The sequence below is a fragment of the Sorex araneus genome, chromosome 3 (genome assembly GCF_027595985.1).
Source record: "Sorex araneus isolate mSorAra2 chromosome 3, mSorAra2.pri, whole genome shotgun sequence".
Lineage (NCBI taxonomy): Eukaryota > Metazoa > Chordata > Mammalia > Eulipotyphla > Soricidae > Sorex > Sorex araneus.
In genome coordinates, this window is record NC_073304.1 from 86519419 (window position 1) to 86546543 (window position 27125).

The 27125-nt window shown below is 50.1% G+C and overlaps 1 protein-coding gene across 1 annotated transcript; it reads left to right on the plus strand.

Moving 5' to 3' along the window:
- Nucleotides 1-309: 309 nt before the first annotated feature.
- Nucleotides 310-25861, plus strand: CHAC1 (ChaC glutathione specific gamma-glutamylcyclotransferase 1). The gene is made up of 8 exons (XM_004609774.2): nucleotides 310-336; nucleotides 1279-1344; nucleotides 1439-1736; nucleotides 17485-17536; nucleotides 23017-23143; nucleotides 23262-23681; nucleotides 24225-24260; nucleotides 24795-25861. Exons 1-8 carry the CDS (start codon nucleotides 310-312, stop codon nucleotides 25194-25196), a joined length of 1428 nt encoding a protein of 475 aa, XP_004609831.2. The 3' UTR covers nucleotides 25197-25861.
- Nucleotides 25862-27125: the final 1264 nt, after the last annotated feature.

The window sequence follows — 27125 nt, forward strand, 5'->3', positions numbered from 1 at the left end:
CCCTCCCTTTTCCTCCTTGCGCGCGTGCACACACACGCCCGCCCTGACCCGGGTGCCTAGGCCAGAGACACGGAAGCCAGAGGCCTGCACGCGCACTCTCCGCCTGGCTCCCCACTCCCTGCCCCCCCCCCCCGCCCCCCCATACACAGGGTATCAAACAGGAAAGCATTCAGGGAACCGTTCCCACAGCCTGGGCCGGCAGCAGGGGGAAGAACAACACGACCTCACTCTTCCTGCCCAAAATGAAACAGGAAAGCAGCTCCCGGGCCCTGGGGGGCGGGGGGAACTGGGCTGGGACGCAGAGGCGAGATGACGAGGCTCCCATGTGGGGGACAGGTAGGACACCCGCCGGCCCGCACGTCCACACCACCAGGCTGTGCTGGGCTGCACGGGCAGTCAGCCCCTCCTGGAGGGGTGCTGGCTAAGCCTCTCCACCAGCTCTGCTCCCCTAGCCTGAAAGCTGGGGGGACGCCATGGTGCTGCCTCTCAGGGGCTAGAGGGAAATTTTACATACACTTGGTCTGGGTACCTCCAACCTCCAGCTCATGGCAAGCTCCACCTCTGGTGACAAGCTGGGCCAGGCACTTTGGGGTGTCAATAGGTCACAGGGGCAGCCTGTGCTCCTCTGCCCTGAATTCCCAGGTAATTCTGACAGTCCAGCCCCTTCTCACAGGTAAACCCAAGACCCCAAAGGTACTCTAGCTGAACATAGCCAGGGGTCAAGGTGGGGGCCCAGTAACAGCTATAGGTTCACTATGAAATGCTTTCCAGAGCTTAGCGAATATCCATGTGTCATTAGGATGGTTATTTTCACAAGCGAGACCCTTCCTTCACTCCCTCTAGTCAGCACCGTGGTGCAGAAGGCATGGGGGTGCTGGGGAGCACCCAGTGACCCCTGGGAGGTGAGAAGAGGAGGAATGCCTTCATCAGGCTGGCTCAGCCAGGACTCCCCAGTTGGGTCTTCAGAAGGTGGGAAAAGGACAGTGACTTTTACCTTTCCTACCCCACGCTAGATGTGGCTATTAGACTATTGCCAGGTGACAGGGATGCTCCCCACGGAGCCCGCTCTTCCCTGCAGCTCTCCCGTGGGGCTTGCAGGCTCGGCAGGGCGGGCCTGCCCTCACGCCTCACGTGGCTCATCGCATTCCGGGAAGGGGATGTTCGTGATTCACGCGGGGAACTGTGACTGTCCCCTCCCGGGGAGAGGATGCGCCTGGGAGGTCCCAAGGGCCTTCCCCAGGCGGCCGCGCCCTCCTCGCCCTCCTCGCTCCCTCGCAGGCCCAGCTGCATCGCGGCGGGCTGGGGGACCCCTGCCCGCCCAGCCCCCCGCGACGGAAGAGGCAGGTGCGCGGCGCTGGCCGGGTCAGCCCTCCACCTGCCGCCGCCGCGCGCGCCCCGGAGGTCCCGGGCTCCCCGCCCCCCGCGCTCTTTGTTATAGCCCCGACTTCCTGTTTGCGGCCTCCCGACCCCGGCTCACTTCCCGGGCCGGGAAGCCGCCGAAGGCCGCGCGTTCTCGGAGGCTCCTGGGCCGGCTGGCCCCGCCTCCTGCCGGCCCCCATCCCGCCCCCCGCCCCCGGCCGGGGAGCCCGCGCGGGGCCGTGGCCGCGGGGAGCCGAGGGGACCGTCCGGGCTCCGGAGCCGGGCGCCAGGGGGCGCTGCGCAGCCGTCGGGGCTGCGCACGGAGCGGGGGCCCGCCGAGTGTCCGCGGCTCCAGGGTCAGCCTCGCTTTGGTGCAGGTGGGGCCGCTTTTCTTAGTCGAGCAGAGCTCCCTCCAGGACCCAGCCCTAAATCGAGGGATGCTCACGGTGCTACTTCCTCTCCCCTCGCAGAGTGGCTCAGGGGTGCGACGGTAAGAGGTTCGCCTTCTCGCCACCCTGTGCCACTGTTGTTCCCTAAGTGACAGGGAATGTGGGGAATGGAAGGAGAGGATACTGGGTTTGCTAATATTAGGAGATGGAAGCATCTAGCAGGGCCAGTAAGCCAGGGCAGTGGGACTCCAAGTTTTGTGTCCGCCCCACCCCGCCCTACCCCAGAGGGCACACCCGGCGATGCTCAGGGATTACTTCTGGCTCTGCGCTAAGGAATCACTCCTGGCGGTGGTCCAGGGGCATAAGGGATGCTGGGGGTCGAGTCTAGTTGGCTGCATGCAAGGCAAGCGCCCTATTCATTATACTATACTATCTCTCCATCCCCAGGGGACCCCAAGTTCTCAAGACTCACCTCCCCCTTGGAGCCCTGCACCCTTTACTATTTTGACAGACAGTCCCCACCACATTGCTTTCTTTCCACCCGGCTGACAAGGAACTTCTATAATGTTCTCCTTTCCACAGAGCTCCTTGAAATGCTTCCCACTGCAGTTCTCACTCAGCCTGCAAGCCAGCTGCTTCCTAACCTCACTAACACCTTTGTCTCTCCCGGGAATTGGCAGAGCCCCCACCATTCTAGCCCTCTGTTGGCCCACGGACCAGCTGGGGAAGGAGGGAGAGCTGAATAACAGTGAACAAAATCGAGGGCAGGGGATATGGCTTAGCATAATGCACAATTCTCCAATATAGCCATCTAATTCACTGTATTAAATTATTTATGAATTGGATGGTGCCCCACCTAGCAAGTAGGTTAGAATTTGTACATATTGAAGGATTTTATAGTCAGGAAAAGGGTGGGGAAAATTTTTTCTAGTGCAAAAGAGATAAAACCCCGTAAAAGCACCCACTTTAATACCAGAAAAGGAGGTGGGTGGGGGTGCTCATGGAGATCACCTCACTCACGCAGCGCTAGGGATTGATTATTTAAAGATTACATTCCTCTCTTGGAGACTCTGAAGCTGCATTAGGTTACATATTAAGACTGGGTGGTATCAAGAATGAATGATTCTATTTTAGCACGGGTTTTCTTCATTTTTTTCCTCTTTTTTGGATGCTCTGAAGGGTTACTCCAGCTCAGTGCTTGGGGTGGGAGTCATTCCCAGCTCTATTTTTTTTTTTCACTTTTGATGTTAAAAAAAAAAGTACATCAGGGTCCTCTGTGAGCTGTATTACCAATTCACTACCGGGATCTCACCATTCTACAAGGAAGTGATCATCGGCGTAAAGAGAGGGATTTGGCAGGGTGATATTTCACTGAAACTCTTCAGTGACACCCTCGAGAACGTCATGCGACGACTGGAATGGGAAGGAATGGGATTGAAGATAGACAGTCGGCAACTATATCACCTTCACTTCGCTGATGACATCATTCTAATATAACACCAAACATTAGCCAAATGGCACGAATGCTGGCTGACTTTGACCGTGAGTGTGGGAAGGTCAGACTGCAACTGAATCTCACAAAGACAATGTTCATGAGAAACGAAATAGTTCCTGACGTTCCATTTGTTCTCAATGGAATGAACATCTCTGAATGCAGCAACTTTGTGTATACCTGGGTCGAGAACTCAACATGACGAACCACTTTGGCACCAGAACTATGTGAAGTGGAGGAAGAGATCAGTGTGGAATGCCTTCAAGAGCATCAAAGAAGTTATTAAGAGGATGAAGAACCTCCGGCTTCAGCCATATCTCTTCGACTCCACAGTTCTTCCTGTACTAACACACGCCTCAGAGACCTAGCCCCTATGAAAACAGGATGAGAACGCTATTCGGGTCTTCCAAAGAGGAATCAAAAGAGCTATGCTTGGAGTATCATGGAGTTTTGACCTCCATTGAGGATGAGGATCAGGGATACTGCCTCGTTTGCCAAGATATCAAAAATCAGATGGGCCAGACATATAATGCGACTTGGAGACAACCACTGGACTAGAGCTGTTACCGACTGGATTCCATGGGACATCAAAAGAATGTCTGGCTTCCCACCTATGAGATGGTCAGACTTCTTTGTCAAGACAATGAACAAACGGCTTGATGCTCTTAGTATTCCTGGAGCAAGCAGACACCATTGGGCTACACTAGCACATGACAGAGTCGAATGGAGACGTTACTGGTGCCTGCTCCAGCAAATTGATGAGCAATGGGATGACAAGTGAAGTGAAGTGATTTTTGACTTTTAAGCCATACCCGAAAATGCTCAGGGGTCACTCCTAGCTCTGTACTCAGAAATACTTCTGGTGCCACTCAAGGACCATATAGTGTGCTGGGGATTGAGCCCGGGTCAATTGTGTACAAGGCAAGTGCCCTACCCATTGTACCATCTCTCCAGTCTGTGGCCCCATTTTTTAAATTTTAATTTAATTAATTAATTAATTTGGATTTTTGGGTCACACCTGGCGATGTTTAGGGGTTACTCCTGGCTCTGCAGTCAGAAATTACTGCTGGTGGTACTTGGGAGGCCACATGGGATGCCAGGGCTTGAACCCGGGTTAGCCGTGTGCAAGGCAAACACTACTCACTATACTATCGCTCAGGTCCAGTGTTTTCAATTTTTAATATTCAGCCATCAATCAGATTCTTCAGCATGGGAGTTATGGTAAAAATCTAAGGGGCTCAAGAGATAGCCCAATAGGTAGGGCATTTGCCTTGAACATGACTGAACTGGGTTTGAACCCCAACACTGCACGTGGTCCCCTGAACTTCTCCAGGAGTGATCCCTGAGCACAATGGGGTGTGGTCTGAAAACAGAATTTAAGGCCTTGGGCCCTAGTTGGCTAAGCTTTGTGGCCCCCAAACAATTATTGCATCATTATCCTTCCTAACTACCACTTCTGACAGTTTTTCCTGTACACAGAGTATTTAAGTCAGAACCCGGCAGTAGGAGTGAGGAGGGAGGCAAGCAGTGTCACCTTTTGGTGGGTAGGTGGCCTCACCCTGTGGTGCTCAGGGTATGCTCCTGGCCCTGAGCTCAGGGATTACTCCTGGTAGGGCTCAGGGGACCAGGGATCGAACCTGGATCTGGATCTATTGCATGTAAGGCAAGTGCTCTAACCACTGTACTATGGCCCCAGCTCCAGGCCTCACTCTTTTAAGCCAGATAGCTCACTCAGTGATCTTATGACACTGAGTTTCTATTGTTTCCAGAAGCGTTAACCAGATGCAGCAGGTGTTGTAGGTTATAACACAGACATCTCCCTGCTTAAAAGACAGTCAAGGGTTTGGAGAATAGTTCAATGGGCTAGACAGAGCAGAGGCTTTGCATCCAGGAGTCCCAGGATTGAGCTGTGAACTGCATAGTCCCCTGATCACCAAGCCAGGAGTGGTCCCCAAGCCCTTCTCAGTGATATCCAAAAATAAAAAGACAGTCAAGGCCTACAGCCACCTTGGTATTGTGAATAGTCAGTGAACCGTGGATATTTCTGCGGCAGCCATTACTTTAGCAGTAGATTCTGCTGTATCTGTCAGAGCGTTGGGAAGAGGTCACGGCACAGAGACCAGTAAAGCCCGAGGCTCTGTCACTACACAGGCAGTTTTATTCTTGCTATTGTCTTTATGTTCTGGTTATATTATTTTATGTTTTCCTATTTGGTGTGGGGGTCCCATCCTGTGCAGCAGGGAGGACCCTTCGTGGAGCTAAGGAGGGGACACAGCCGAATGAACAGACACAGAGCCAGAAGGAGGAGGAAGAGGAGAGAGAGAGAGAGAGAGAGTTTATTCTACCGCAGTTACAATACTTATACCTCTCTGCTGGGAGGGGATGGTATAGTATGCATGCTTGGACCCCCATAGGAACAGTAGTAGAATGCCAATCAGGCATGGGCGTTGGCTAGTGAGACACAAATGGTGAAATAAGATCACAGGAATCCCAAGCAGTCTCCCCTTGACTAGACGATAAGAGCCAAGCTCTGTAAAATGGCTCCCTACACTATTTGTTTTTGTATTTGGGTCACAGTCAGTGTTGCTCAGTTTCTACACTTGGCTTTGTACCTAGGGTTACTCCTAGAGGTGTTTCAGGGGACTGTGGGTGCTGGATATCGAACCCGAGCACCCTGCATACAAAGCATGTGTTAAAACCTTTGAGCTATCTCTTTGGACCCTGATTATATTCTCTGGATAGAACTGGGATGTAGGGGCTGGAGTAATAGTACAGCGGGTAGGGCGTTTGCCTTGCACGAGGCCGACCCGGGTTTGATTCCCAGCATCCCATATGGTCCCTTGAGCACCGCCAGGGGTGATTCCTGAGTGCAGAGCCAGGAGTGACCCCTGTGCATCGCTGGGTATGACCCAAAAAGCAAAAAAAAAAAAAAAAAAAAGAACAAAAAAGAACTGGGATGCAAGTGTCACTGGATTTGGGGTTAGCCAGAGGTTAGGGAGTCTGAAAAAAAAAAGACAAAAACAGGGGCAGAGCTGGAGAGATAGCTCAGTAGGTCAGAGCACAGGCTTTTCACACAGGAGGCTTGAGTTTGATCCTGGGCTCTTGAGCACTGAGCTAGAAGTAACCTCTGAACACCACTGAGTGTGGACAAAGAAATAGAGGAGGAGGTTTTAGTCCGCTCCAGAAACTCAGAAGCAAGGAGTTGTGATGGATCAAGCTACAGAATCCGCATAAAGGCAAAGGCAACCATCTGAGATCATGCCCTGCCTTTAGCAATGGCCAGTGGGATGTGGATGAAGCATGCACGGGCTTGTTAGGGCAATGCCTGAGCGAAGGCAAGAAGGGGAAAGGGAGTTTGAGTGTGGAGTCCCAATGTGGCTCGATGGGTGCAGAATTATGTGGATGTCAGCTTCTTCTCTGACTACCCAACTTGATTGACTTGTCTCCAGTGTCTGTGTGGGACCAGCTGCTAGGTGGAACCTTTTTTACCTGTGATCAAGAAGGCTCAGTACCTTCTAGTTTGGCATGTGTAGTCTGCAGTACTTGCTAAGGTCCCTTCTAACAGGGATCAAGACTTCCTCTGAGAACTCTTCCAAATCCCCTTGACCACCAGGTTCTCGACAGAGATCGGCCATGTGGTTGGTGGGGTGGGGGGCTTTCTTGCCTTGATGACAGCCTTGAGCATAAAATAGAAATTTGCAATAGATGTTATGCTGGAATTAAAAAAAAATGAGGGCTCAACAGATGGTTGTGAACTGACAGACATTGATCTACTGGTCGCATAGGGGTGGGGGTGAGTTTATAATTTCCAAAAGAGGGCATTGACAATAGACAGTGAACCAAGGGCAATTTTTGAGTGACAGGAGTCTGATGGCTTTTACAAGTTTAGAATTCTTTTTATTTTTTATTTTTGGTTTCCAAAGCAGTGCTTAGGAGGCCCAGGAGCTCCACTGGTGATTCTTAGCCAACCAGGCTAGCAGTTCAATGCAAGGACCCCAGGATGCTACGCTGCTCAGACCTTGTGGTGGAGGGGCCCACCCAGACACCCTGACAGTAGCGGGGGGTTCTCCAGGCAGCACCCAATGATGCTCTAGAGACCATGTGGTGTCATGAATAAATCCCTGACCAGGGACATTTTAGGCATGTACCCTACTGCTGTGCTATTTCCCAGACCCTATAATTATTTATTATTATTATTATTATTATTATTATTATTATTATTATTATTATTTTGTTGCTTTTGGTGGTGGTGGTGCTGGGGATCAAACCCAGGGTCTCATACATGTAGACAAATATGAACTACTGTTGAGCCATATCCCTTATGGCTCAGAAGTCAGGGGGATGAAGGCAGCTGCCAGTGTCCTATGGAACTAACAGAATATGTCCTCAGACCTCTAGGGACAAAACAGTCCCCCTATGAATTTGGAAGCTTAGATTTCTGGGATTCTGTTTCAGCAGTTTCATAGATATCTCCCCACTGATGGAAATTCATAATTTGAATCATTTCGAACACACTAAGGTGGGTGAAAGAACATTTTTTAAAAAAAGGTGGGGGGGGGGACCAGAGCAATAATACAATGGGTAGGGCACTTGCCTTGCATGCAGCCGACCTAGGTTCTATTCCTAGCAACCCGTATGGTCCCTCGGGCCTGCTAGGAGTGTTTCCTGAGTGCAGAGCTGGCTGTGCTCAGGGGTTACTCCTGACTCTGCACTCAAAAATTACTCCTGGCAGTGCTCGGGGGACCAAATGGGATGCTGGGAACTGGACCTGGGGTTGGCCACATGCAAGGCAAATGTCCTACCCACTGTACTATCACTCCAGCCCCCAAATAACTTGAGTTTCCCATATCCCTGATTATTTATCTTGCTATCCCCTGTAGGGCAGGGATTGATCCCAGGATTCAAAAGACAAACAAAAGAAAGAACAAATTACCCCATTTATGGCCAGGGAGCCATAAAGATCCAAACACTGCCTTCATTTTTTTTGGGCGGGGAGGTCACACATCTGGAGATGCAAGTGTCCTACCCACTGTACAATCCTTCCTTCCTTCCCTTCCTTCCCTCTCTTTCTTTTCTTTTTCCTTCCTTCTTTCCTTTCTACCTTCCTTTTTTCCTTCCTTTCCTCTTTCCCTCCCTTCCTCCCTCCCTCCTTCCCTCCCTTCCTCCCTCCCTCCTTCCTTCCTTCCCTCCCTCCCTCCCTCCCTCCCTCCCTCCCTCCCTCCCTCCCTTCCTCCCTCCTTCCTTCCTTCCTTCCTTCCTTCCTTCCTTCCTTCCTTCCTTCCTTCCTTCCTTCCTTCCTTCCTTCCTTCCTTCCTTCCTTCCTTCCTTCCTTCCTTCCTTCTCTCCCTTCTTCCCTCCCTCCCTCCTTTTGTTTTCCTTCCTTCCTTCCTTCCTTCCTTCCTTCCTTCCTTCCTTCCTTCCTTCCTTCCTTCCTTCCTTCCTTCCTTCCTTCCTTCCTTCCTTTTTTCCTTCATTCCTTCTTTTCTTCCTTTTTCCTCCTTCCCCTCCTTTCATTACAAACAATTGAAAACAAAACCGAAAACCCCTAATTGAAATTCACCCACATATGCCACAACTTTTATAGCAAGAAAGTAGGTGAGGGCATTCTCTGAAAGGAAAATTCAATTCTTTTAATGTGATTCCACTTTGATGGCAGCAACTTCAAAAGGCAAGAGAAAAGCAATGAGAAGATTAGCCACTTGTCAGGCTTGGATTGGAGATCAAACTAGGGTGGGCTGTGTGCAAGGCAAGTGCCCTACTCCTGTACTGTACTCCTACTCTCTGGCCCTGCTTCAGCTCTGTCGCCCATTTGGATGCAGGCTCCAGGGTATGAAAAACGTTTCTTTTTCCCACAATATCCAAAATCATGGACATCCTTGAAGACATATGCCCTCTGGTAATTGGCATTCTGAACAGGACATGATGTATGGTTGATTTGACACATTCGGCCTCTGGTGATTTCACATTTCATACAACTATCCAATATGTGATTGGGTAATATTATAACTATATTTTTTGCATCACACCCGGCATTGCACAGGGGTTACTCCTGGCTCATGCACTCAGGAATTACTCCTGGCAGTGCTCAGGGGACCATATGGGATGCTGGGAATCGAACCCGGGTTGGCCGCATGCAAGGCAAACGCCCTACCTGCTATGCTATTGCTCCAGCCCCAATATTATAATATTTTTATAACTGGTTTGTAAAACCTCTTTCTCATTTCTCCAGTATAACCCATTATCACTGTTAGATTGGGGTTCATTGAAGGGGTATCTTGTCTATTATAAATCCAGACATGACCTCAACCTGATGAGATGATATGACCTTGCAGGAGTGTGTCACCTTGTTTGGACAGTTCGTACGTCCCTCCTCCTCAGAAACTCGAAAATGGAAGGGAGATTTGGAGAGATAGTAGAGGGGCTCACACTCTTGCATTGCATCCCCCCAGCTCTGGATGGAACCCCTGGTGCCAAATATGGTCTCCCTAATACCAGCAGAGTGATCCCTGAGCACAGAGTCAGGTGTAGCCCTGGATCCCCCTTGAGCCACATTCATGGCTCCAAAACATACAAGAGGAGAAGAGGGAAGGAAAGAAGAGTAGATAAAAGAAGGGAAAGCAAAGCAAAGAAAGGAAAAGAAAAGAAAAGAAAGAAAAGGGAAGGAAAGTGCATTTACCCTCCTCTCACACAGCTCAAAGGAGCTTGGTCACACCTGAGCGTCACTGCTTTTGTGTGACTCTGATTAAGGGCTTCAGCAACTCTGTCTTCCTGCCCTTGTTTGTTTTGTTTCATTGTGGACCACACCACACCTGTGATGCTCAGGGATCACTCTGGAAAGTTCTGGGGGAATTATGCAGTGCAGAGAATGGAATAGGAGGTTGGCCATGTGCAAGGCAAGTACTCTCCTGCTCTACTATTTTATTTATTTATTTATTTATTTTTTCTTTTTTGGTCACACCCGGCAATGCACAGGGACCACTCCTGGCTCTGCACTCAGGAATTACCCCATGTGGTGCTCAGGGGATCATATGGAATGCTGGGAATCGAACCCAGTCGGCCGCGTGCAAGGCAAACGCCTTACCCCCTGTGCTATTGCTCCAGCCCCTCTCCTGCTGTACTGTTGCTCCAGCCTATCTTCCCATTCCCATTCTTGGTGTTTTGTGTATGTATGTATATATATATGTATATATACATATACATATATATATATATTTTTTTTTCCAGGGAGGTGGGGGGCAAAATCTGACTCTGCTCAAGGTTTAACCCTGGCTCTATGCTCTGGGAATACTGGAAATGCTTAGAGGAAAATATGGGGTAGTGAGGATCAAACCCCAGTCCACTGTGTTATCTCTCTCAGCCCTCTCCTCTTCTCATACTTTTCCTAGAGTATTGGTGGGTGCTTCCTGCACATAGGCAAAGCACCAAAAGATAATCTTTTTAGAGGGGAACCCCCTCAAAGATGTGAATCACTTTATTTACTCATTTTATTTGGTTTTTGTTTTGTTTTGTTTTGGGCCCGTATGCGGCAGTGTTCAGGGCTTACTCCTGGCTCTGATCTCAGGTGATGATGCTCGGGAGATCATGCAGGGTGCCAAGGATTGAACCGGGGTTGCCCATGTGCAAGGTAAATGCGCTACTTTTTGTACTATCCCTCCAGCCCCTATTTACTCATTTAAACATTTGTTGACCCCCAGTATACATAGGAAACTCTTTTTTTTTTTTTTTTTGCTTTTTGGGTCACATCTGGCGATGCACAGGGGTTACTCCTGGCTCTGCACTCAGGAATTACCCCTAGCTGTGCTCAGGGAACCATATTGGGATGCTGGGATTTGAACCCGGGTCAGCCGCGTGCAGGGCAAACGCCCTACCCGCTGTGCTATCTCTCCAGCCCCAGGAAACTCTTTTCATTCAAGCCACTATTTTATTAAGTGTGCTTGGAGGGCCAGAGAAATAGACAGCAGGGAGGACGTTTATCTTGCATGTGGCATCCCGTATGGTCCCCCAAGTACTGCCAGGAGTGATTCCTGAGTGCAGAGCCGGGAGTAGCCCTTGAGCATTTCTGGGAGGCCCCCCTACAAACAACAACAACAATAACAACAACAACCCAAAATAGTATGCTTGGAGCAGATTCTAATCCTTTCTGTTTTAAAAACAAATAAACACCTCCCCCCTCCCCCACACACACTTTAGCCTCTTATTTTTCTGAAATAGTCTGTGAACTGCAAGGGAGGAGTGGAAGGCGAGACGGCTGGCGGCTTTTGCCATTGAGCTGAAAGTGCTCCCCTGACACGTGTGGGATAATAGGGTGAAGGAAATGCTCCTTCCTGTCTCGTTCACTTTCACTCTCCCCTTCAACCCTCCTTCTGACACCTAATGTGAGCGTTTTTATACATCAAGCTTTTTTTTGACACTTGAGTATCATACGGCTTAATTCTGATACTGTCCTTTCTGGAGATAGCATCTGGTTCTACAGATTTGAGGTTCGGACCTACCAACCGCCCCCTAAGTGCAAGTCCAGGGGAATCCTTGTGTTTCTGAGTAGCCTCTCCCACCCCTTATATATTGGAGGGTCTCATGTACCCTCCCCCTTGGTTTAATGCGTTTGCTGGAGTGGTTCACAACTCAGGACATGTTGTATGACACAACTCATAGCTTACCTCTGAGATGAGTGGTTTATTACTGAAGCTTGATAGGCTGGGATCAGCCAGATATAAAACATCATAAGGCAGGACATAGGAAGAGCATGGACCATTGCTGTCTTCTCTGGAAATGCCGCACTCCAGCCTTTTTTTTTTTTCTTTTTGGGTCACACTCGGCAATGTTCAGGGGTTACTCCTGGCTCTGCACTCAGGAATTACTCCTGGCGGTGCTCAGGGGACCATATGGGATGCTGGGAATTGAACCCGGGTTGGCTGCGTGCAAGGCAAACGCCCTACCCGCTGTGCTATTGCTCCAGCCCCATGGAGCTTTTGGTGTAAAGACAAGGTGAGCGGTTAAGCCTCTGGCCCTGCTGATGGAATTCAACCTCTGGCCTCGCTTCTCTCCTGGGCCCAGACATCTGGGAGATGTAGTTGAAAATTTCAACCCTCAAATCTTACAAGTGACGTCCCTGGCAACCAGGCCCAGGCCCTAGAGGCTCTCCCAAAAGTCCCTTCAGGAAAATAAACTCAGGTGTGGTTGGTAGGAATTTACTCTGCGTAACAAAAGACTCTTTTGTCACACTTATCACTTAGGGAATTTCAGTGTTTTTAGGGCTGTGTGCCAGGAGCAGGATGAAACCAAACCTGTGTTTCTTATAAATCAGAAACATAGCTCTACTCTGAAAAGTGAAAATTTGTGTGAAAATGAGAGGGCTAGGGTGAGGTTCAGGGCCAGGGGTGAGGGTCCAAACTTCCTAGGTATGAAGTCTTGGGTTCAATTGCTAGCACTGCAAAAAACAAATGGAAAACAAAAAATAGGGCCAGAGGGAGTACAGGGCTTAAGGCCTTGCAGTTGGCCAGCACTGACTCTATTCCCGAATCACATGTAGTCCCCTGAGCCCTGCCAGCCGTGACCCCTGAGCAGAGCCAGAAGTAGGCCCCAAGCACTATCATGGGTGGCCCCCACAACAAAAAAACAAGCTGACAAAACCAAAAATCTCAGGGGGAGCCGAGTGGCGATCAGTTGTTGGGCCATGAGTTTGATCCCTGGAACTATCCCCATGACGATAGCACTGATACCTGGATTCCTGGAGCCACAAAGTATGTGAGCTCTGGCAAACTTGGTAGCATAAGGGTAGGTAGGCCTGTCCCCACATTCTCACAACAAAGGGAAGGGATAGGGGTGTCACCCTAGAAAAGCACATGAACAACTAAACAGAAGAGGGACCTTATTGTTTTTGTCTTGGGGGTGGGTCAGTATTTGGGTTACATCCAGAACTGCTCAGGGGTTATTCCTGACTCTACATTCAAGAATCACTCCTGAGACTAGAGCAATAGGACAGCAGGGAGGGTGCTTGCCTTGCATGTAGCCGACCCGGATTCAATCCCCAGCATCTCATATGGTACCCTTGAGCACCACCAGGAGTAATTCCTGAGCACAGAGCCAGGAGTAACCCCTGAACATAGCCAGATGTGACCCCCTCCCAACCCCCAACAAAAAAAGCTGAAAGAGAGAGAAAAAAAAGAATCACTCCTGGTGGTGCTCAGGGTACCATATTGGGTGGCGATATTTGAACCCAGGTCAGCAAGGGAAACACAATACCCAATGTACTATCTCTCTGACCCCCTTCTTCTGAAACTCTTGTCTGAAAGGCAGCGTTCCTGGAAAATGGGCTTTCTTTTTCTTGCAAAGAGCAATTCCTTGCTCCAGGCTGAGTCATCTCCAGCTCCTAAAAAATTCAGGTGGTCGGACCTGATCTTGCAATGTATAGATTAAGTGGGCATCAGGCATAGCTGCCTCGTGGAGCGGGGAGGATGTAGGTGCTTGTAGCAGACTTACCCCAGCAGTCCTGACTTACCCCGACACTTTCTTGGTTGGCCAACATGAGTTTCAAAAGAAAGTGTGGGCGGGTGGGGACGGAGCATTTGGTGGTGGTCGAGTGTGTATTCACAAAGGGGCAGCAGCACTCTCCCGCCGCCCGAGTTTGGCAGTCTCACACCATGTCCCCCACCCAGGGGAGGTCGATGGCGATAGGTAGGTGAAGAAAGGAAGGAAAACCAGGCTGGTCAGTATCAATTGCAGTTTATTCCAATCTCCATTCCCCTTCTGCTTCTCTCTCTCCGGAGCCCCTCTCGCTCTCACTTCTTTTTTTTTTTTGCTTTTTGGGTCACACCCGGCGATGCACAGGGGTTACTCCTGGCTCTGCACTCAGGAATTACCCCTGGCCATGCTCAGGGGACCATATGGGATGCTGGGAATTGAACCCGGGTCGGCCGCGTGCAAGGCAAACGCCCTACCCGCTGTGCTATCTCTCCAGCCCCCTCACTCTCACTTCTGACTCTGTCTCTTACTTCTGACTTTGACCCCTACTTCTGACTCTGACTCTCACTAGCTTTGTGCTCTTTCATTCCCCTGATTCTGGCTTGATGACTCCCTGATTCTCTTTCGCCTTGTGCTCTGCTTCTGTGTTTCATCCTTACTTCCACAGTCTTAGTTTATATAGCAATCACATAGGGTAGTGACACAAAGGTGGGTCAGAACATTAACAAATCAACAAAGAGAGGTAAGACCACTCCTCAAGAACAAAATCTGGGGGCTGGAGCGATAGCACAGTGGGTAGGGCGTTTGCCTTGCACGTGGCCAACCTGGGTTCGAATCCCAGCATCCCATATGGTCCCCTGAGCACCGCCAGGGGTAATTCCTGAGTGTAGAACCAGAGAACCAGGAGTAACCCCTGTGCATTGCCGGGTGTGACCCCCCCCAAAAAAAAAGGAACAAAATCTTATCTAAGGAGATTATTCCAGATTACTAGGAGATCCAAACAAGGGTGTGTCGCTTTCTTCTTTCCTCAACTAGTAATCCACTTAAATAGTTGTAGTAAATCTACTTCTAATATTTCTTTTTTTTTTTTTTTTTTTTTTGCTTTTTTGGGTCACACCTGGCGATGCACAGGGGTTACTCCTGGCTCTGCACTCAGGAATTACCCCTGGCGGTGCTCAGGGGACCATATGGGATGCTGGGATTTGAACCCGGGTTGGCCGTGTGCAAGGCAAACGCCCTACCCGCTGTGCTATCTCTCCAGCCCCTACTTCTAATATTTCTAGCAATGTCATTATGTATGAGCATAGTAAGAGATGTATCAAACTTAAAGTTTGGTTCTTCCTGAGGACATCTCACTATATATTCAGACCACAGTCCTCAGGCCAGGTTAATCTTCCTAACCTCAGCAGGGTGCTAATCTAGTTGTTACTTTTGGATCATGACAGCATTTGTCCATGACCATGCTCTCAACTTATAGTTGAGTATTGTGGCACTTTGGCCTGGCCCATTTCGATGCCAGGGTAGCTCACAGCTTGCCCTGGATCCATTCCATCCCTTGTTGGGACGCTGCTTTTGGGATGCTAGGAACTAAGGGCAACTGAGTCGAGAAAGTAGATGTCCAGGAGTAAATATTACTCAGAGTCAATCAACTCCTAAATTACAAGAGCATAACATTAACTGTCTTTCTGGGTCCATACAGAAAGGACATTGCTTTAAGGTAAACTATGCAAAAGACACTAACTTACAATACAAGTTCAGAGTCCTTAGAAGGATCTGATCTTACAAGCTAACAGAATCTGATTAGGGAAAAGGTAATTAACTGGTTGGGAAGGGGGTGCAGAGAAGAGTTTACAGATAAACAAAGTAATGGGAGTGACTTGGGAGCAGTGTGTTGGGTGTAACCCGATAAACGGAAGTTCCCTGCAGCAAGGCTGAAAGAACAAACCCAATGTTATCCTACAGTTGAGAACCATTTCCCTAGCCAGCCCATGGCAACGGACAGATGAAGGAGCAGAGGAACGAAGAAATAGGGCCCTGGCTTGTTATTAGCCAGTTTATTTCTCTCTCCTTCCCAACTGAAGGGATAGCATAGCAGGTAGGATGTTTGCCTTGCATGCGGCCGACCCGGGTTCGATTCCTCCGACCCTCTCAGAGAGCCCAGCAAGCTGAGAGTATCCCGCCCGCACAGCAGCGCCTGGCAAACTACCCATGGCATATTCGGTGTGCCAAAAACAGTAACAAGTGTCACAATGAGATGTTACTGGTACTCGCTCGAGCAAATCGATAAACAACGGGACAACAGTGCTACATGCTACAGTGCTCCTCCCCAACATAGTTCAATCTCTCTCCTTACAGCATAGTCATTTCTCTTCCTTTCTCCCCAGCATAGTTCGACCTCTTCCCTTGCAGCATAACTTTTCCTCTTTTCCTTGTCATCATCATAGTCTCCATTGTAGTCCCTTCTCTCCCCTTACAGCATAGCTATATAGAAAGCATGAAGGGTGGGGTACACACAGGTGGGGTTGAACATTGTCATAACAACAAACAGAGGTAAAGCCCCTCCTTTAGGGGAAGTTCTAGGAGATTAACTCAAGAACAAGATCTCATTGAGGTTCAGCACTCTAGATTACTAGGAGATCCACTCAAAGGTGGGATTCCATCGAGGGTTGTTTTCTCCTCTACTTAAACAATCATAGTAAATTTACTTCTTATAATATTTCTAGTCATTTTATATGAACATAGTAAGAGATATATTAAGCTTAAATGTTGGCTCTTCCTGGGGACATCTCGCTATATATCTCAGACTACTACCCTGTGGGCCTGGTGTCAGAGCCCCTCCCTGGGGGCATTTTGGGAGCAAAGATGGTACAGTTTTTGCAAGTGTGAGAGAGAACTGGTTGAGGGGGGTGGGAGCTTACTGTTGGGAGCTTTCCCACAGGAAAAAGGAGATGGAAGTAAAGCAGGTGAGATAGCTCAGTTGGCTGAGTGCATCCATCCCTGGCTCTATACGGTTAGTTTTTTCTAACCCCAGCAGGGTCCTTATTCAGTTACTTCTTTTTGGGTGAAGGCAGAGTTTGTTCCATGACTGTGCTCTTAACTTATTATACTTCTTATGGCACTTACCTTGTCCCTTTCTGATGTCAAGGTAGATTATAGCTTGCCCTGGGTCCATCCTTGTCCCTCACTAGGACCTTCCTTTGGGGGGTATTAGGAAGTAAGTGCAACTGGGGCTCAAGTCAGGTAAATATGATGGATGCCCAGGAGTTAATATTATTTGGAGTCAATTAACTCCTATGTTGCAAAGCATAGCATCAATGGTCTTCCTGTGTCTATACAAAAAGGACATTGCTGAATAAACCATGCAAATGACATAAAGGAAGGAGAAAAGCAATATAGGATTATTAGAGCCTGATGGAATTGGGTGTGTCTCAGGGGCACTGTTGTGGGAATAATTCAATAAACGTAAGCTCCCTGAGGGAGGAGCAAAAGGACAATCCAATGTTATCCAACAGACCAAGGTGGGTTGAACAGAGAGGTGGAAGTTCTGCTTTCTCAGGCTCCCTTCCCTCCCTCCCCATGTCACATAAGTCACCTGCAACACCTGGCAAAGCAGCCAGGAGTCAGGTGACCTACAACATTATTCATGAGTCACCCACCTGGGGACCCACTTCCCTCTAGGGGGAGTCACTTCTTCCACCTACAACAGTTTGAAGACTTCACACAACGACTTTGTTGGTTATCATGAGCCCCCAGATCTCAAATCCCACCCTTCCCTTATTTCAGGGAGCCTCATCTCCCTCATGCCAGGATTTGATTGTGGTGACAAGGAGGAGAAGTGAGTAGGACAGATGATAAGGAACTGAGAAGTGACTGTGGGAGGCAGTCATCAGGAACGGTTAATTTGGGAAAGGTATAGAAAAGGCAACAGCACCTGGGCATCAAGGGCGAGTCACGTGCTTCTCTGCAGGTGGCAGAGATGTGCCCCCATCTCTGATAAGCTGGTTCCCCTGTGGGCCTGGTGTCACAGCCCCTCCCTGGGGGCATTTTGGGAGCAAAGATGGTGCAGTTTTTGCAAGTGTGAGAGAGAACTGGTTGAAGGGGGTGGGAGCTTACTTTGGGATCTTCCCCACAAAGGAGATGGAAGTAAGGCCGGTAAGATAGCTCAGTTGGCTGAGTGCATCCATCCCTGCCTGGCTCCAGATGGTTCCTGAGAACTGCCGGGAGCAACCTGAGCACAAAGCAGAGACTAGCTCCTGAGCACCGCTAGGTGTGGCCCCCAAAACCAAAGTGAGAGGGAGAAACAGTTGATGAAGCTAAGCAAGGAGTGGCCCGGCCAGGAATGGAACTCATTCCCAGAGCACCTGCCTTGCATGCACACGGCGCTGGTTCAGTTCCTGGCATGATAAAACAAAGACAAGGGCTAGAAACAGGCAAGAAATGTCCCCAGGTACAGACCCCTAGGCCAACTTTTGTGGAGATTGCTATTTTTTGGAGGGTGGATGGGCAACACTCAGCTGTGCTCAGGGCTTACTCCTGGCTCTATGTTCAAGGATAACTCCCGGAGATGCTCAGGGGACCACATGTGGTGCAAGGGTCAGTGGCACTCAAGGCAGGCACCTTACCTACTGTGTTATCTCTGCTCCAGAGGGTCCAGGCTATCCCTGTGTCTTGCAGGATATCCCTTCCCCTGAACCCCAGTGGGCCCTGCCTTTCCTAAGAACCTCACTGCTATCTACTTTTTCTGGAAAACCTTCATTGTGGCCTCCATGTTGGGCTTTCAGAGATGAACCCGGATCTCCCAGGTGTGTGTGAGGCAAAATGTAGAGGGGCTATCAGCAGAGAGCCGCTGGATTAGACCCCCTGCCTTCAGACCACTCCCTCCCTTGCCACAATGTGAGCGGGTGACTAATTTTGCTGTGTCCAGTCTGCTGAAAACAGAAAAGAAAATGTTCCCTAGGTGATACTATTATTCAACTCTTAACCACCAAAAATCCATTAATTACATTGTTTGTTTGTTTTGTTTGGGGACCATACCCAGCTGTGCTCAGGGCTTTCTCCTGGTTCTGTGCTCAGGAATCACTCCTGGTGGGCTCAGGAGACCATATGGGTTTCTGGGGATCAAACCTGGGTTGGCTACTTGCAAGACAAGCCCCCTTCCCACTGTGCTATCACTCCAGGGCCCCTCTAATTACTGTTTTAATTGTGGTGCTAGGGATCAAACCAAGGATTCAGTCATGCACGGCAAATACTTAACTGCTGGCTATATTCCATTCACTACTAGTAGTAAACGGCTCTCATTCATTATTTTAATTATTTTGTTATTTGGGCCACACCTGGTGGTGCTCAGGGCTTAGTCCTGACTCTGTACTCAGGGGTTACTCTTAGTGGGCTCGGGAGATCATTCATTCACAGGGATTGAATCCAGGTTGGCTGCATGAGAGTAAGAACCCTACCTGCTATACATGCTTGCCATAGCATATAAATTAATAATAATAATAATAATAATAATAATAATAATAATAATAATAGGGGCTGGAGCAGTAGCACAGCGGGTAGGGTGTTTGCCTTGCATTCAGTCGGCCCGGGTTTGATTGCCAGCATCCCATATGGTTCCTCAAGTACCACCAAGAGTAATTCCTGAGTGCAGAGCCAGGAGTAACCCCTGAGCATCGTTGGGTGTGACCCAAAAAGCAATAATAATAATAATAACAACAACAACAACAACGACGACAAAACAATTACCTTCTGGGGCCAAAGAGATGGTTCAATGGGCTGAGCCTCTGGTTTTGCATGGAGGAGCCATAGGTCCCATCCCCAGCAGCACATCTCCCTGAACACCACGGGGAGTGACCTCCTAGCACTTAGCAAGGAGTACTCCCTGTACCACCAAGAGTGGTACAAAAACAAAAATTAAAATTATATTTTATTAGCCTTGGAAGATAGAAGAATCAGCCACACTCTCAATAGGCCAATGCATGTGTCATTAGTATATGGGGCCTGTGTTTCCTTTTCCTCATGTATCTTCTTGTTTTAATTGTCTTAATTATAATGCACGTGATTGCTCATATTTTGCAATTTTTCTTCTTACTATGCAATCACAGGCAGTTTTTACTACATTGTTTTCATAATGGCTTAAACTTTTATCTTTCTTTCTCAGTATACATGGCTTAGGTTCTTCTAAAAAAATCTTAGATGATCTAGATGAATAAACAAGAAAGTGCATGTCTCCTGTAATCCTCCTGCTATTCAGAGGTGGTCACTTTGAGCACTTTTTTTGGGGGTTTTGTTATGGTTTGGGGGCCACATGCAGTGATGCTCAGGGGCTTCTCCTGGCTATGCATTCAGGAATTACTTCTGGTGGCTCTTGGTACTAAGTGGGGTGCCGGGGATCAAACCCAGGTTGGCTACCTACAAGGCAAGTGCTCTACCCACTGTGCTTTCTGCAGTCCCCTCATTTTGAGCATTTTAATGTGTTCTTTCAGATTTTTTTTTTGTTTTTGCTTTTTTTGGGTCACATCTAGCGATGCTCAGGGATTACTCCTGGCTCTGTACTCAGGAATTACTCCTGGTGGTGCCTGGGGGACCGTATGGGGTGCTGGGGATCCAACCCGGGTTGGCCACGTGCAAGGCGAACGCCCTACCCGCTGTGCTATGGCTCTGGACCCTCAGATTTTTTAAAAATGTGAAGCACAGTCTTTAAGCTTAAAAAGTTTGCCAAGGAAATAGAAACAAAGAGCTGCAGAACTGGTCTCCAGTAGGAAGCTGGCCTCTGGGGTTGGCACAGGGGCTAAGTTAGGGAAGGGAACACCAGAGCACTGGGACAGTGAGGGAGGGGAGAACCTGCCAGAGGCAGCCTTCAGAAGGAGGGAAGTGAGACTGGGGACATTGGTGGAGGGTAGGGGACACTGGTGAAGGGATTGGTGTTGGAACAATATATATCTGAAACTCATAAACATTGTCGTACTTTGAAATTCATGGTGATACAATTAGAAAAGTTTGCTGAGGATGCAACTTAGTGGTAGAGTATGTTTTGTACATATGAGATCTGGGTTCTGGCATCAAAAGAAAAAAAAGAAGTTTATTTTATATTCTGCTTTTAAAAATAGCTTTTTGTTTTTGTGTGACACCTGGCAGTGTTCAGGGCTTACTCCTGGTTCTGTGCTCAGGGATCACTCCTGGAGTGGCTGGGATCAAACTAAGGTCAGCTGGGTACAAGGCAAGCACCTTAACCCTTCTACTGTCTCTCCAGATTTATAACCTGCCTTTTCACTTAATTATATATTACAAGCAGTTTTCTACATCAAGTAAAGGCAGGTATTAGTTTATTTCTAATAGCTGCAGAGATTAGATGTAATTTTATGTCTATTTAAATATGTGTAACAAGTCATTTATTGCTGGATATTTTTGTTTTTTGATGTATATATGTAAGTGTATATATGTATATATGTCTGTGAACTAACCATAATTTACTTAAACATTGGGCTATTTCGGGATATTTAAGTAGTTTTTCTTTGTTTTGGCTGTAATAACAGCACACTGAAAAATCTTAAGGCAGATGGCTTCTGTCTTGTTTTGAATAGTTTCCTGGAATGGAAGTATTGAGTCAAAGGGCAGGGACATTTTATGATTCTTGATTCATATCACCAAGCGACTTTTTCAGAGTTGTTTGTGCCAATTCAGATACTCCCAATAAAGAGTTGGTACCAGTTTTTAGGCTTCATCGACTATCCACGTAAGGGGAGGTCAGCTAATCTCCCTCAAATGCTCACAGCTAGGGAGGGCCAGATCAGGAGATCAGGAGGGGAGGTTATGTGGGGAATGGGGAAAAAGGAAGGAATGTCCAGGAACAACCTATTTATCCTATTGGAAAAGCACTTCATACTTCTTGTGAAAACTCACACTTTGGAAAGATTTTGGTCATATCCTGAGATGCTTAGAGTTGCTTTTCAGATTTTCATACATATTCATATATAGCTTTTATTTAAAAAAGAACTAGCTATACACATTCTATAGAACCACATTTCTACTGCAGAATATTATCTTAGAACATACATCTTTGGGGGCCAAGCGATAGTACAGTGGGTAGGGCATTTGTCTTACAGGTGACCGACCAGGGTTCAATCCCTGGCATCCCATATGGTTCCCCAAGCATGGCCAGGAGTAATTACTGAGTGCAGAGCCAGGAGTAACCCCTGAGAACCACTGGATGTGGCTCACGCCCCTCACCCAATCCTGCACCCCCCCCAAAAAGAACATATACCTTTGGAATGGTTATAAATGTGCAGCTAATTTTTAGTTTCAATATCTAATTACAGGGCCAGAGGGATAATACAGCAGGCATTTGCTTTGCACCCCGCTGATCTAGTTCAGTTCCTGGCCCAGACCACTGCCAGGAGTGATCCTTGCACATTGCCAGGAATGTGGCTGCAAAACAAAAAATAAATGTCTCACTAGAATAGAAGCGAAGCAATATTGCCCTTTGGTAAAACTGCCACAAGGTTCACCCAGGACCGTCAGCACTCTTCTCTCCTCTTCTCGCAGCGCCCTCCCCTTTCCCCACACTTCTCGGAGGGGAAGGGTTTTAGTAGTTTGTTTCCCTTTTTTAGATAGATACCCGAGGAGACAGCCCAAACCACTGCCTACGGGGCAACCCCAAACAGCCTGCGAACCTTCCAGCACTAAAGGGAGCTCCTCATAGCCCTCAAGCTTCACAGGGTCCTCTTTGTCCTGGGCGGAGGCTCTCTCCTGCACCTCTGTGCGTGCCTAAGGATTAACCCAATCGTTGCAAACATCTCAGAACTAAACTAAACCTCGGGGAGGTCTCACAACCGCCGCCAAAGTGACGGCGGTCCCTCGCAGTGCTCTGATGGGCTCTCCCAGAGCATAACGTAGGCTCGGGGGTCCAAAGCCTGGCTCCGGGCGTAGCCCTCACGTGAGGCCCGCAAGGTCCAGGCGCCGGGTCTGACTCAATCTTGCAGCCTCTGCAGAACCCCTTAACGAGCCCTGACTCAGTTTCTCCATTTGCTCACGCGGGTCCAAAGTGTGAGGCATCTGTGCGGAATGCGGAGGGTACTGCTTCTTCAAGGCAGAGCCCCAGAGATCGGCATTCTCGCCGCCAATAGCGCGTCGCTTGGACTTGTCCCGCACTGACTGTGAGTACGTGCTGCCTGCGGGGGGCAGTGACAAGGCGAGGTGCCCCGCCGAGATTGCAGGAAAGACACCTGTCTAGGAACCGAGCGCCGTGGTTCGTGAAAGTCCTAGGTCACCGTGGGGCTGCCGGGGGCACACCGGCCTTCTTGCCTGACCCGTGCCCAGTGCCCACCGCCTGACGCAATTCAAGGAGCACTTGCTGCATGCTGGAACTGGGGAAACCCCTCCCTCAGAGTTGCATCACTCTAGCCGGTCTGCTACAAAGGTGAAGTTGAACCAATCAACGAGCGTGGTGAGCCTGGGGCGGGCCCCTCTGTTATCCACTCAGAGGGCGGAGCGGTTAAGCAGGCCGAAAATTAAGAAGATGATTGGTCAAAAGGGGTTTTGCTCCGCCCCAATCCCCGCGGCAGCTGGCTGCCGTGGGCGGGGCTTCTCGGCCGGAGGGTTTAAAGGGCGTCCCAGCAAAGGCCACTCAGCTGGAGCGTCTAAGCGGTGCCAGGCCAGGTGTGCGCGCCCGTCGGTCCTTCCGTGCCCGCGCCGGAGACCAGCCTCGGAGGCCGCCCGGGCCCGTCCCTGTGCCCGGCACCATGAAGCAGGATCCCCAAGACACGCCGCTTGCCTCGTCAGCTGCTTCGCCGCCCCCTTCACCATCCGCGCAGTCTCCCCAGGACGACGACGACGGGGACCCCCAAGCTCTGTGGATTTTCGGGTATGGCTCTCTGGTGTGGAGGCCCGACTTCGCCTACAGTGACAGCCGTGTGGGCTTCGTACGTGGCTATAGCCGCCGTTTCTGGCAAGGAGATACCTTCCATCGGGGCAGCGACAAGATGGTGAGCATCCATCCGGCAGTGCCCCCTGGAGACAGCGGGCTGGGAACTGGAGACTGGGCTGAGGTTTGGGGGGCCCATCCTCATGGTCCTGGGATAAACCCGTCTAGTATTTTGTGGCTTAAATTCATGTGCGGGTAGGGCGTTTGCCTTGCACGCGGCGGACCTGGGTTCAATTCCCAGCATCCCATATGGTCCCCTGAGCACTGCCAGGAGTAATTCCTGAGTGCAGAACCAGGAGTAACCACTGTGCATCGCTGAGTGTGACCCAAAAAGGAAAAAAAATTATGTGCCCAGAGGATCACTGTGATGCCTGCAGGGGTCTGTGATCCAGTGGATCGTTTTCTTAATCAATATATCTGATTGCCAACCTGGGTCCCCCTGCCATGTGTTTATTTCTCCCTCATCCCCTCCACTCTCTCTTGGATGAGTGGTTTTCCCTGGAGGCTTTTGCCCAGCTGGGTTGATAAGCATTTTCTTTGGCAAACATGGCAGAGCTGTTTCTAATTTATCTTTCCCCAAATCTTATGTGCTTCTCTTCTCCAGCCTGGCCGAGTGGTGACCCTTCTTGAAGATCATGAGGTAAGTGTCCTGTGAGAGAGGAGCCCCTGGGCCACCGTGGAGGGGGTCAACTAAGCTGCAGGCCCAAGAATACTTTGAAGACTCTTGACTAAAAAATTTGGATTTTTGATTTTTAGAATCAGGATGGGGGCCTGGATTCACATTCATAGCAAGTTTCTGGGTGATACCAGGGGTTCTCAAGATCCTGCTCTCAGTGAGAGCCCAGCTCTCCCCAGCTAAGAAAGGGAAATTGAGGGCTTGATATATTCTTTTTGTTGGTGTTGTTATTGTTTTGAGCCATACCTGGCTCTACACTCACGAATCATTCCTGGCTGTGCTCAGAGGAACATATGGGATACCAAAGATTGAACCTGGGTTGGCTGTGTGCAAGGCAAATGCCCTAACAGCTGATAGTGCTATACTATCTCTCCAGCCCCAAGAGCTTAGTATAGTTTTAGATGGGCTTCTCAGCCCTGCCCTTGAAATCACAGTCCTGGACTACTTAAGCAAGTTGCTGATCCTAACCCACTGATCCTAATCCACGTTTGCTCCTAGGGCTGTACCTGGGGTGTGGCATACCAGGTCCGAGGGGAGCAGGTAAACGAAGCGCTGAAGTACCTGAACGTTCGGGAAGCAGTGCTTGGAGGCTACGATACCAAGGAAGTGACCTTCTACCCTCAAGAGACCCCTGACCAGCCTCTCAAGGCACTGGCCTATGTGGCCACCCCACAGAATCCTGGTTACCTGGGCCCTGCTCCTGAGGAAGCCATTGCTATGCAAATCCTGGCCTGCCGCGGTTTCTCGGGCCACAACCTTGAGTACTTGCTGCGCCTGGCAGACTTCATGCAACTTTGCGGGCCCCAAGCCCAGGACGAGCACCTGGCTGCCATCGTGGATGCTGTGGGCACCATGCTGCCTTGTTTCTGCCCCACCGAGCAGGCTCTGGCACTGGTCTGAGCAGCTGCAGCACTGTGGGGGGGCATGCCCACACAGATGCAGGGACCAGGTCCCCACCTCGGTGCAGACAGACTGCAGATTCTTAGCTGGAGCCCGGGAGAGGACTCAGCGGACAGCAGCGGTTCCTCTCCCTAAGGCCCTGCTGCCTGTGGCTTCTGGTCTTTCTCCTGATTCTGACTACTTGAAATGATTTATTGCACCATGTTGGTGTGGAGGGCCTGCCCTGGACCCGGGAGCCCTGCTGAGCGGAGCCCCACTCCGGTACCTGGTGCTTGACCAGATTCTCCCCAAAGCTGCTGCTAACCTCACATCTTCAGGCCCTCCCCACAGCCCCGGGGAGCCCTCAAGAGCCTTAGCCCCTCGGCTCCCTGCTTCCAACACCCTCCCAGTTCTGGGCTTCACCTGCATAAGGACCCAGCTGTGGAACCCCTCCTCCCACCTGCTCAGCCCACATGTTCCCAGGGCCCAGCTGGATCTGCAGCCTCAGCAACTGGCTCTGGGTCTCTTAGCCCTTCTGCTTTGCTCTCGTCCCTCTGTCTTCGTCTGTCCCTCTGTCTGTGCCCCTCTCGTCTTTTGGTCTGTTCGTGGGAAACTCATCACTGTTGGCCTTGGCACCTTCCCAATCTGTCCCCAACCATCCTCCATAAACTCATCTTACTATCTGCTATGCTGGAATGTGGTTCTTTCTTCAGGTGGAGTTGGGGTGAGGTAGCAGAGCCCTGGAAGCCCCATAGAGGGGCTCTGCGTTCCTCCACGCCAGGGCGGGAGCCAGTGAGACGGCAGGACTTCTGGTAACTCCTGCCTGTGGAAATCACAGCCCAGCTCAATGCTCAGCATCTGGAACTCTCTCCCCGCTGCACCATCTCTCCAGCCCCTGTGCTTCACTACCCACCTGTTGGGACCCTCATCCCCACCCCTGTCCAAAGGTCTTGCCAGCCGGTCTTCAAACAGCAGCTTATTTGCCCCTTTTTAGGTCTGATCTACCCCACAAATCCCAGCCTCTAGGGCCTGAACCTAACCCCAGGTTCCAGCTGGGAAGGGCCCCCCAGAGGGCCCAGCCCCACTTTATTCTGAGGTGGCAATGCTCATGGGCCACTGTGTGGTCCCTGTTACTGCAGTCAATGCCCTGGATTATTCTGATGTCCCCAGCAGGGTCAGCCCCATATAAGTTTATGAGGTGCCTGGTTATTGGCAGACTCTAGCCCTGGCCACTGATGGGAGAAGGGTGTCATCAAGCCGGGCTCTTCTGGGAACTCAGGACAACGCAGCAGGAGGAGGCTAAATGGGCTGTCTTGGGGAGGCAGAATGTCCCGCTGCAGGTGGCTGTGATTCCTCTATCCATTCCATCATGTTCAAGCTGTTCTATGCTGGGCACCACAGTGGACACGGTCACCCTGCAGGGCAGAGTTCTTTCTCACAGGGGGTGTATAGGGGCTTCAGCACAGAGGAATGCTCCTGGCCAGCAGGGCGCTCGGGGAGGGCCTCTGGAAAGGAAAATCTGGGCCCAGCGCAGAGCTGTACAGGCTGTCCGGTGACCAGAGGCGGGAACAGCTTGTGCCCAAGCGGGCAGGGTGCCCGGTCAGACTGGCAGAGACAGTGGGAGAGGGGGCAGGGCCGGTGGCAGGACGGCAGCCCGCTGGCCTGGGGTGCGTGGAGGTGGGGTTCTCTTCCTGGCTGCTGGGGGTTTTCCTGACATAGGGGAAGAGTTGATAGCAAGGTGTGATGTCTGTTTTGTGTGGAGGAGCTGAGTGCCAGGTACCCAGCTGAGAGGCTGGGCAGCCCGGCCAGGATGCCAGGGGGCCATAGGTTCCGCTGCTCTGGGACTCAGGACAGGAAACCAGATGGAGTCAGATTTGGAGTCATTCAACTTCGATGCTCTTTGAAACCCTGGGAGTGGAGTGAGGAGACAATAGAGGCCAGGCGCAGCCC